Source organism: Balaenoptera borealis, assembly GCF_965194805.1.
Source record: "Balaenoptera borealis genome assembly, chromosome: 15".
NCBI lineage: Eukaryota > Metazoa > Chordata > Mammalia > Artiodactyla > Balaenopteridae > Balaenoptera > Balaenoptera borealis.
This window is the reverse complement of record NC_138871.1, coordinates 8,778,670-8,790,757: the sequence shown is the minus strand read 5'-3', so window position 1 is coordinate 8,790,757 and position 12,088 is coordinate 8,778,670. Positions and strand designations below refer to the sequence as shown.

General features: G+C 38.0%; 1 protein-coding gene across 6 annotated transcripts in view; it reads right to left on the bottom strand.

The window, feature by feature from the left end:
• The window catches only part of TMEM131 (transmembrane protein 131), a 277,433-nt gene that overhangs the window by 53,632 nt on the left and 211,713 nt on the right, over positions 1-12,088 (bottom strand). For all 6 annotated transcript variants that reach the window (XM_082356108.1, XM_082356109.1, XM_082356107.1 and 3 more), the window contains 6 exons: positions 5,745-5,853; positions 2,610-2,718; positions 1,779-1,932; positions 1,517-1,687; positions 348-458; positions 123-257 (listed from right to left, as the gene is read on the bottom strand). In XM_082356108.1, coding sequence (XP_082212234.1) covers positions 123-257; positions 348-458; positions 1,517-1,687; positions 1,779-1,932; positions 2,610-2,718; positions 5,745-5,853 — 789 coding nt within the window. The remainder of the gene's footprint in view (positions 1-122; positions 258-347; positions 459-1,516; positions 1,688-1,778; positions 1,933-2,609; positions 2,719-5,744; positions 5,854-12,088) is intronic.

Here is a 12,088-nt window from a genome sequence, read left to right as displayed (position 1 = left end):
TAAGGTCCTTTCAACATCAAATAGCCAGTGTTATTGCAACTCTCATAAAACTATTATGATGACTAGTCTTCTATTTGAGGTTTACATCTAAGTTTAAGGAAACAATAAAAAAGTTAACTTACTGATGACTGGTCTGATAAAGAGGATTTTTCTAACTCTGGAAGGCTTGAGATTATTGTAGTTCTATTGCCTCTTTCAGTAGCTACGAGTTCTATTGATAAGCCATCTCCAATGATATGCCAACTTTTTATAGCCAACTTAAAAAAGAGAAAGATATGAAAGTGATTATTGCGGCACTAGCATAAAATCTTTAAATGTGAGTTAGAATAAAAACAATTTTTTTTTACCTCAATTGGGTTGCTGTTTATAATTGCAAATAAAATATTACTTGCTTCTGTAGCACTCAGTATACCAAAATCTATGAAACGTTCTTCTATTTTGGGGGGTAATACAAAGTACTGGAAAGATATAAAAGAACTAGATTAAATGTAAAGTCACACTTAAGAGAATGTTATCAAGAAAAATAACTATATTAAGATATACTAAGGTTCCTATATTTTATGTAAATATACGCATACATAATATATAATTAAGAACTTTGCACAATGGAAATATTTTGATTACTCGGAAATGAAAACAATCATGGCCTCTACTGAATTGCTAGTTCTCCTCTGAAGGCACATAAAAGCAGCAGGAAACTAAAGTGCTAGGTGAGGTTAAGTGGAGCCCTGGAGAATTAGGCAAAAACTCCTCAGTCTCAGCAAACATCACACATTCATGAAAGCAGCTACACACCAGTAATCATTTAAGCAAAAGAAATGCAGAAGGAGTGGTATAATAGTGACGGTCCCTTCAGCTCTAAAATTCTTATTGATGCTAGCTTTTTGGAGAACTACATTTCTGTTTTCACTTTCTTTTTTTCTTTTATATCTTTCCTATCAGTTTTCTTTCTTATCTAAACTTCTTTCATTGATAATTGTAAGCACAGCTTTGTTTGGATTTTTTTCCCTGGCTTATTTTCTGTACTAGAAAGACCTTTATTTCCTTTCCTGCCATATTTAGGTGACTATTCCAGCTGTGTCTTTCCCACCTATTCCCTCTTTCTTATCTGGTTCTCTTCTTCATTCTTGCACTTCCTGGTTTTGGTCATCTCTTCCCTACATAGTTTCCTTTTCACCCGCCCTATAGTATTTCTTCCCTGCTTATTATCTTTCTTCCACTTAGCTTGTTTTTAGCTTCCCCATGACTATGACAGTTTAAAAGCAAAACCAAGAGAAAGTGGAATGTGGAAAAGATCTAAATAGAGGCGTAACTAGAGGAGTCAACTGCATCATGAGGAGACATGGCTGCTAGGAGGGTGACAATCTTGTAAGTACTGACGAGGGAGGAATTAGGACAACTTGTAAAGCACAGAAACAGCAAAATTTAAGTGTGTGCAACACGACTGCCTGACAGTAGCTGAAAACACAAAAGACGTATAGGGAGTTTAAATTTTAAAGGTAGATAGCATACTTACATCTAAAAAACCTGTGTATACCCGCACAGGTAAATGAAACTTAGAGGCATTGGTAATAAGTAAAATATTGTTATCTATGTGCATGGATGATGTGGATGGCATAAAAAACAGAGTAAAGATGTATCCTGATCCATGTGGAAGAATTAAGACTGGTTTGCTGAAGTTGTGAACCTAGGAAATGATGGGAGAGAAAAAACAATGTGTCAGCATCATTTGCTTGGCAGATCAGTAAAATTAAAAGTATGAGGGTTCCCAGACATACTTTAAACATTGTTTTGGCTTCTTCTGGTAGCAGCACATCATGAATGAGGATCGCAAAACTGAAAGTGTTAGTAAGGTAAACTGGCCTTTCCACAGGGTCAGCAGGAGTGTCCCGGATGTGAAACAGTGTTGCAGAGTTATCAAATCCCAAATAACTATTTGAAAAAAACAAAAACAAAATAAATTATTTCTATTTCCACGTGTTAATTTAAAATCCAAGTTCTTTCACTGTGAGTAATAATTTACGTTCAGCATTAGGACTGTTATTAGAGAATTAAGACTATAAACATTTTAGTGGTTGACCACATGGAGTCCCTGCCATGCTGGACATTAAACTATTATTGGTTAAAGTATAATTAGAAAATGAACTACATATATTATTGCCCATTTATAAAAAGCTGTAATTCTAGAACAGTGTTTTAACGAGTCTATAAAGGAATATAAATGATTTTGTTTCAAGTGACAATATACTTTAATAACAAGCCATAGCCACTTGCATGTTACAAAAAGAATTACAGAAAGGAAATGGTTCAAATGATTTCAAAATCACAGATTCATTTTTCTATTGTATTATGGACTCATTAAGCCTTCATTTAAGCCCAAATCATATCAGCCCATTTACCTCTTTCTTCTAAAAAAGTAAAAAAAAATAAACAAAACACAGGAGATTTTTCTCCTTTATAGTTGAAGTTGTTCTTCTCAACACGAATTCCATGGAGTTTATGTGAATTTGGCTACTACTTTTGTTAAGATCAATGAATTTACTGATTAATAAAAAGTTAATTTACTGATTAATAAAAAGTTATAAAGTTTATTTTAAAGAAAAACTCACCCATCTAAAACCTCTGCTTGATATGGTATTTCAAGTTTAGAATAACTCTTTTCCTTTGCTTTAACAGTTATTTTCCCAGAAAACTGAGATGGTTTTTTTGCCTTTGATGCTGAAAGGAAGCATAAAACATAATCTGTCACCTTTTGCTACCAAAGAGTTTACACAGAGGAGGACGAGAGTGACTTTGCATGTGGACTGACAAAATCTTAAGAAGCTGAGCTTTCAGACTGGCACAAAGAATACTTTTACAGCATTTTAATTGAAATATCACATTTTTCATACAAAAATGGAAAGATATTTTAATTTTCCTGTAATGGGATAAACAGGTAAGGAATTAGCAAGTGAACACAATTCAGGAGGAAAAGTGCTATATCTGAGCTACCTCTCTACAGCCATAAGCTTTGGCTTTACCTTTAGCAGGGTTTCTCAGCCTTGGCACTACGAACATTTCAGGCCAGGTACACTCGCTGTTGGGTGGCACGGTGGCTGTCCCTGTGCACTGCGGGATGTTGGGTGGCGCACAGGACGGCCTCGTGCTAGACATCAGCTGTGACAACCAGAAGTGTCTGTAGACATGGCCAAACATCCCCTGGGAGGCAAAACTGCCCAGCCCCCCAAACTGAGAACTGCTAGTTTACAGCTGGATTAAGAAATAACATTCCTTGTGTGGCCAGAGTCTTGCTATAAATACCAATAAAGTAGCCTGGTGCAAAAAATGTCAAGAGTTATGAGCTCTGACTTTTTATATTAGCCAACCCTAGCCTATAGTGTAAGAGGAGGCATATACCCTCCCTGCCATCATATTGTCCTCACAGATGAAGTAAAACCTTTAAGTTTTGTAGCACTTCTGAATAATTCCATCTGGAATTACGGAAAAGAGTCAGTTGGATCCAATCTGTGTACCCATTAGATATTGTTTTCAAAGCAAATAAAGAAGCTGTGTATCTTTATCCCCTTTAAGTACTTCAGGAACACTTCCACTTATGACAAGAATTTATATGTAAGTTCTGCAAATGTTTGTTATCCAACTTTAGCACAAAAAAAGCACAACAAACAAAATGGTATGACATCCAGTATGTGGCTATGTACAGACGGTGCAAATTCAGATTTTTGAAACTCCCATTAAACCTCATTTCTTTCTGCTTACTGTAGAGCCGTTTCTGGATGCTTTAAATTTTTTTTTTTTTTTTTTGCTATTTATTCTGACATAAGGCTGATAACAAGGGCCATAATTTAGGCATTTCATAGTATCTTATCAAGTTATATTTTAGCAATGAAGTGGTCAAAACCTCAAGAAAATTCAGTTAAAAATCATAAAGAATCACGACTTGATGAGACATGCTTGCTTGGTAAGTGAACACTGTGGAGTTAATATTCATGGCACATTCTGAAATTTTTAATTTTCATTTTTAAATTAATTAATTAATTATTTTTTTTGGCCATGCCTCTCGGCTTGCAGGATCTTAGTTCCCCTAACAGGGATTGAACCCAGGCCAGTGGACTGCCCGGGAATTCCCCTGAAAATCTTAAAAGTTAAGTAAAACAAGCATTTCTTGATTGACTTTCGCAGCAATCTCAAGGGTAATACCATTTGTATTGGAATCCGGGGTAGTGATGGGAGAGGTGGGAGGTGAAAGGTGGAGGGATTTTCCCATGATAATAAAAACCACTTTTAAGAAATGTAGCACCTGCTTTAAAAGATGCTTTCCCTTGTCTTTGTGTTAAATTTTACATCATTTCTTTAAGAAACACTTATTTTGGAGTCTGTGATCTCAGAACCACCATTCCTGACTTTCATTTATCTCAGTGGAAACAGTCACTGTATTGTCAATACAGGAGCTGGAAAAGAAGAATGGGGGAAGTACACAGCACAGCTGCCCCAGTGTATACCCCCCACTCCTTGGATTTATCAGAAGGGTAGGTCCTACATGTTGTTCTTGGGGTCAGAAATTATTACTGGTCGCTCTCTTTCTCCGTAAGGGAAGACAATGTACCTGCTGATACTGACACTGATACTGGTGGTCATGGCTGGTATCTTAGCAACATAGAAGACAATTTATCACACATTTGGAAACATCTGTGCTATCAAGCCTTCTACAATACCGATTATTTCCTGACAGCTGGACTGTGGAAGTATGCCATGTATTTAATCTTAGCTTCTTCGGGAGTTTTCTCTGAGCTCATAGGATGAACACTGTGCTGGCAGCCAACTGTGCAGTTGCTCCAGACTCTCCCCAGACTCTCCACGTGCATGGAGTGAGCACAGATGCTCTCACAAACACTGCGCCACACTCAGCAGGTCACTCAGTGACCGAATATTCTCTTCTGATGAGGAGCTTAGCTGTAAAATGTGGACCATGAGCAAAGATGGCTTTATCATGAGGCCAAAGCTTAAGCTTCAGGGCTCCTCACTTGCCCGTGTAACCCTAACCCTTATGAGAAAAGTCCCACTTGGAGTTCCAGCTTTCATTAAATTTAAATTACATATACAGCTAGACAGCCATTACATCACTACTCAAAAAATTTTATGACAGCAAATTCAGTAAATGTTCTAGTAAAGTGGGCAAAACTGAATAAAAATATGCTATTAAAATATGTTAAAGTCTGGGTTAATATTTCAAATGTCAAAATACACAGTATACATGTTTGAAATAATTGTTATCTAATTTGACAATTGTATCATGAAGGCAGTTATTTTAGTTTAGGTAGGACAGTCTGCCTTGTTAATAAAAGCCAATATATGGAAATGTTACAGAAAATACTTTATTTCTGCTCTTAAATTCAAACATGCTTCTGAAATTCAAATATATATTCACTTAATTACAAAAATTAATGACTTCACAATTAAGGCAAAGCATAATAGGTATATATGTGAAAGAGCCCAGATAACAAAAATTTAATTCCAATCCTAATGTATTTGCTAATATTAATTTAGGTTTATGAAGTTACAATATTTTCTTTCGTGAAACAATCAAATAAGAGTTGGTGATGATTTACAAGAAAAACGAACCTAACCAGTACTATAAAATCTGACTGTAAAATGGTCTGGGTTTCTATATTAAGATGTCAACATAGATGCCTTCTAATTTATCAAAATAAGAGCACTCTATCAGAGAGAAAAAGTTGAATACTTACCATCAAAGCTGATGCTTGCAACCTTGGTATATTTACTTTCTGAAGCTTTTAATGTAATTGGTTTAAAGTGTACCGTTATAGCGTCATTTTGTGGTGTAGGTCGAACGCTCTGCAAAGAGAAAAATTTACATAGCATTATTTTCGTCTAGTGGTTCAGTTTATAGTGAAAAGTAAAGCAGAATCAAAACTTGAAAAGTTTAACTTTATGCGGTCCCTTTAAATAGAGTAGGCTAAGCTGATAAGACCTCAAATTAACTTCATTAGACTATTTTTATGAAATAAAATGATGACCAGAAGAAAAATGTATGATAAAGTGACTGTAAAAAGTACAATGGGTATGAATACACAAAATAGAAGAAAAGGTATTTATTTTCTAAATGAATGCCTAATTTATATATAAGAGAAGGGGACATGAGGACTTGTGATAGGGGCTGCACTCCCAGCTGTGGGGTGAGCGGTGAGGCAGCTGGCAGGGATGCGCAACCTGGAAGAGGTCAGAACGCTTTCAACTTAACAAACTGAGAGCTTTCTATTCCAACAACTAAACCTAAAACAACAACAACAAAACAGTAAAAGCTTGCACTTCTTGAGCAAGCTTAAAAAATAAATACTATTTAAGTGCAGTTACTTTTTTAATATGATAATCTGCACTGACACAAAGCATTTTTCATGGGAAGGGCCCTTAAAGATATCAACTTCCTTCCCTGTTTTGCAGATGAAGGACACCTTGCAATATTGAGTGATGTTTCAATAGCTTGGCATCCAGAGACAGAACTGGAAACCAGCTGTCCTGACTTGGTCCAGGGCCCTTCACCTGGCATCCTACTGCCCAAACATATACTAATGAAAATTGGGGTACTGAACACAAGTCTTGATCAAAAATCTTCTTTTAGAATGCAATTTGAATATTCCTTTGATTTCAGAACACTTCTGGGATTTCTGTTGAATTTTCAGGGGCTTTATAAACTTGTCAAAGCCAGATGTTTCCAGTAGAAAGGAACACTCATCAGGCAATCCCGCTAACATGGGCACAGTCAAATCCCCGTGAGCCACTAGGTTCTTCGCCCAGCTCCCCACCCACCTTTTCTGCTCATTTATAAAGGTGGAATCTGCCTATAGAGAATGAAGGACAGTCCTTTGAAGGCACAAGAAGCACCTCAGAAGAGTGTGAGGAAAAGCAGTCTCTTGCACTGTGTTTCAATCATAGGAAACAAAGTTGGTTACATACAGAGTGATGACAGACACTGCTATTTAGTCCCAGTCAGCAGGGCACCTCCCTTCCCACTGCCGTTAGTCCTCAGCTGTTAGGGTGTCTTTACTGGACCTGGGAGGATGGCCCTGCAGTTTCCTGTGCTGGAGATCTTAATTGCCTTAGCTCTTGGCCTCAGGCTCTCCCAGCATTTTAACTCTTTTTCTTTCTTTTTCTTCTTTGAGAACTCCTCATTTGCTTTTGAATCTCTAATGGAGCTGGGAGTTGATTGGCTCATATCAATATATTTACTATCAATAAGCTTGCTGTTATTAGCAATCATTTAAAGTATGAATCTCTTCATTCCTTGAAGGGTATGTATGTATGTATATATACGTGTGTGTGCGCGTATTTTTAACAGTAAAACAAAGCAGTTTGACTGTAAGATAAACTACAAACTGGACAAAAGGTTCATTTGGTTTCATCACACTACACTAAAAACTTCTTCCGAAGGAAAGGAAAGCAGTAGAGAAGTACATGTGAGACCCAGAGTGATGAGTTTACAACAGAAGGATACTAACTATTTAACCAGCAGTGTGAGTCTGAGTAAGCTGCCCATTTACTCTGGGCCTTATTTCTGCTGCCCATTTACTCTGGGCCTTATTTCTCCCACCCGTAAAATCCTAGGGGTTGGATTAGATTTTTTTCTAAGTTTCCACCGATCTGAAAAATTTTGTGATTCTATTAATTTTGCTGTTTTTTTGGTGGGGGGCTGCACCACACAGCACGTGGGATCTTAGTTCCTTAACCAGGAACCCAGATTGAACCTGGGCCCCCTGCAGTGGAAGTGCAGCATCTTAACCACTGGGCCACCAGGGAAGTCCCTAATTATGCTGTGTTTTTTTTTTTGAATTAGCCACATTTATCCTGAGGTCAGGATTTGCTAGAGAGATGACCTTATAAAGCCTTACAGTTTACAGAGGACACATACGGTTCCTAATTCTTTCACTTGCTCTACTGATTATGATACAGCAGCAATGGAACCTTGACCATTTTCAAACACACTTAAAGAATGTAAGTGGTGGTTCATCAGTAACAAGCACAACCCCATGCCAGAAACAGCTAAGCAATGGTATCTATTACCATATAGTCACAGTAAGTAGTAAGAACTAAGAATAAATATTTGATGAAAAAAATGTTTTTCTCACATAAAACACACTTTAAGATTTTTCTTACCAGAGGAAAACTTTACAGTCAGTATTATTACCTTAAAACATGTCACATTAACAGTAAAATAATAGTCAACTGACTCATGTTTTATACAAATGGTCTAAATTAAATTGTTCACTGGTTACCATTAAAAGAAAAAAAAATCCCCCAATCAGTTAAAACCTGTTTTCCAAGGAAACAAAAACGAAGCGAGACAAAACAAGCAAAACACTTAAATAGTTGGCTCATTCTGATGGTTTTAAATGAAAAATAATAAATAATCATTAACTTGTAATAAGCATATTTATACTAACAATATATTTTAGTACCAGTCACTAACTGTTGCTTACTTAAAGATAATCAAGAAGTGGAAAAAACAGGGCAAGATTCCCAGGAAAGGCAGTTTGCATAGGCTCGAAGTATACTGGGTTGGCCAAAAAGTTTGTTCTGTAACAGCGGAAAAGCCCGAACGAACTTTTTGGCCAACCTAATAGTTCCAGCCTTTCTCACGACATTCACACCCAGCTAATGCTCAGTAACTCTCAAGTGAAACTCAAGGCTCAGGACATTCTGAAACTACTCAACTACTTTGAGCAAGCAAGAAAAATAACCTTTCAGTATATAGCAATTGTATTTTTAACAGTAGGTGCACAAATGAGCTAAGGTTCATGTCAAGTTGACATTGGTAAAATTAAGTACAGCTGTGATTCTTATTCATTAATTAGCAAGGAAACTTCACACAAAGGTGCCTTAAGACATCTCAAGCAAACTTATTCCATCATTTATATAGCATTAATGTTTTGTAAATATTGAGGAAAACCATATTCTCAAAGTTGCATTATAGACAATGTCAGGAAGGCTTGGACCTGGGCATCTTGTCCATTGACAGGCGAGGAACTTATAATTGGAGCTGCTTGCTTTAGTGGTCTTATATCCTCTTTTTTTTTTTTTTAGCACCTTTAATTATTTATTTATTTATTTATTTATTTTGGCTGTGTTGGGTCTTCCTTTCTGTGCGAGGGCTTCCTCTAGTTGCGGCAAGTGGGGGCCACTCTTCATCGCGGTGCGCGGGCCTCTCACTGTCGCGGCCTCTCTTGTTGCGGAGCACAGGCTCCAGACACGCAGGCTCAGTAATTGTGGCTCACGGGCCCCAGCCGCTCCGTGGCACGTGGGATCTTCCCAGACGAGGGCTCGAACCCGCGTCCCCTGCATTAGCAGGCAGACTCTTAACCACTGCGCCACCTGGGAAGCCCAGTGGTCTTATATCTTGAAAGATGAAGAGACTCTGAATTCCCTGAAGGGGAATTTTAAAAAACCCTCTGGCTTTTAGCATTGTTGAGCTCATCCTAAAATTCTATATATTTGTGAAATGGAGGGAGGGAGGGACCCTTAAAAAATGCACCAGTCTCTAGGTCTGGCATATTATAGAGAAAAATACAGGAAAAACCTTGGAAAGCTCTCTTAAAACTCAGTTTCCATGGTAGATGGGCTCATCCCCTGGCTGATAAGGCGAGGAGTCCAAGCTACCATCATTTCTCAAGTGGACCATGCAACAGATTTTTAACCTTCTTCAGTTCATTCTCCACAAGCAGCTACACTGACTTTTTACAACGCATAAATCAAATGACATCACTCTCTTGCTTACAATTCTGTAATTTCCCATTGCACTTATAATAAAATCTAAACCCCTCCCAGGGCCTCAGGGAGGCCTGCTTGACTCTCCAGGCTTCATCTTTTCCATTCAAACCACCCCCAACCCTGTTTCCCTTGACATCAAAGCCATTCCTTTGCACTTGCTGATCCCTTTGATGGGAACACTTGGCCACCAGCTTTTCTTATGGGTGCCTACCTCTCACTCTTGAGTTATTACTACAAACGTCAGCTCTTCAGAGACAACTCTATCTAAACCAACTCCCTCCCCGACTTACATGCCATTCTGTTTATTTCTCAATTTACAATTATGCTACATACCTGTTTGTCTGTCTCCCAGCTAAAAAATGAGCTCAGTAAGGACAAAGACCTTGGTTGTCTGATTCCCTTCTGTATTCTCAGTACTTAGCACAGAAGCCAGCATATAGTTGATGCTTATTAAATATTTACTGAATGAGTGAATGAAGGAATGAGTGAGGAAATTAGATAAAACTACCAAAACACTGGCAGAGTATAGGCTTCGGATGTTAGAAAAAAATACATACATAGGTAGATACAAATGTAGATCTAAACACATATACGTAAATCAGTAGGTTAATAGGAATATTGAATATAAAATGATATATTCATAAAGACTTGATTAATAAGTATCATTATCTTCCTAATATACTTTCATGTAACTTGCACATTTTACAGTCGAATTAAGTCACTTAAAAATAAAAAGGTCTGGGCTTCCCTGGTGGCGCAGTGGTTGAGAATCTGCCTGCCAATGCAGGGGACACGGGTTTGGGCCCTGGTCTGGGAGGATCCCACATGCCGCGGAGCAACTAGGCCCGTGAGCCACAACTACTGAACCTGCGTGTCTGGAGCCTGTGCTCCTAACAAGAGAGGACGCGATAGTGACAGGCCCGCGCACCGCAATGAAGAGTGGCCCCCGCTCGCCGCAACTAGAGAAAGCCCTCGCACAGAAACGAAGACCCAACACAGCCAAAAATAAATTAATTAATAAAAACAAACAAACAAACAAATAAATAAAAAGGTCTGACTCATTTTCCCTATTTGGAAAACAAGGACCTGTGTACAAGAGAGCTGTATCAAACAAGGTAATCCGTGTAAAGAACCTAGATATGTCTAACCCATGGTAAGAACAAAAATGTTCACTTACAATGTATCCTAAAACTCCTTAATAAAAGAGAAGAGGAGGAACATGGGCCTATTTATATTTAATTACCTATCATAAATGAATTACATTTTTTCATTCACATTCTTAGAATTGCTAATTTCATTTTTCTAGAAAATGTTTATTGAAAAAGACATTTGTTTGAGTCCATTTATTGTATGTAAAAAGTTAGACCAGAATGCCTGGGCTAAGTAAAGGCACTTTCCCATCAAGTCTCTAAGCCCTCACATGTGGAGAAGTGACTTCAAGGCCTGAAGTCTGCCCAACAAGCATGAGAGTTCCTCCTCTGTACAAGGCATCCCACAGACTGAAGAAACCAGTAAGAGACAAACAGCATGCAGAACACGTAAAAAGTAAAAATCATCCGACATCTCAAACTGAGGCAATGGCAAGTGATCCACCAATAGGCAGAGTCTGCCCTACAGGCAAATGTGCTACTGAATCCCAGGACGTGCGGCCAGACGGTGTGCTTCAGGAGTTCTCCTTCGTGGAGGTTAGTGCCCTGAGCATGTGGGCAGGAAAGGGCTAGGAAGGGAGTTGTATGCACATCATCACGTATGCGGTAACTGTGCTTCATGCTGCCAACTGGGCTCAAGAAGAAATCCAGGACCAAGAAGTTCAAAGAACATAAGTAGGTTGTAGCCAAAGCAACCTGGACAAATCTAGCAGAAGGAATCACGCTCCATTACAGAGGAAAGTCTGATATACTAAACTAGAAAATATGAACAAAATGAATCACAATTCTGAGTACAAAGTGAGGTTTTAAAATGTTGTAAAAGAGCAGTGATTCTTAGGCCTTTGCGTTTCACTGGTAAAATCTAAAATGTGTGTGTGTGTGTGTGTGTGTGTGTGTGTGTGTGTGTGTGTGTGTGTGTGAGGAAGTCTAACAGAGGTTTTCTAACTTTTTATTTTGCAAATGTGAGGATGTTGGTGGCAGGGAAGGAGAAATTCCTACTATCTACTACCTTTATTCATAAAACAAAGGGTATTTTAGTATCAAACCAAAAAAAAAAAAAAAAAAAAGAGGAAATTAACAAAACCAAAAGTTGGTCCTTTGAAAGGGTCAACTGAATTGACAAGCCTTTAGCTAGACTGACCAAAAATTTGTTTTTAATA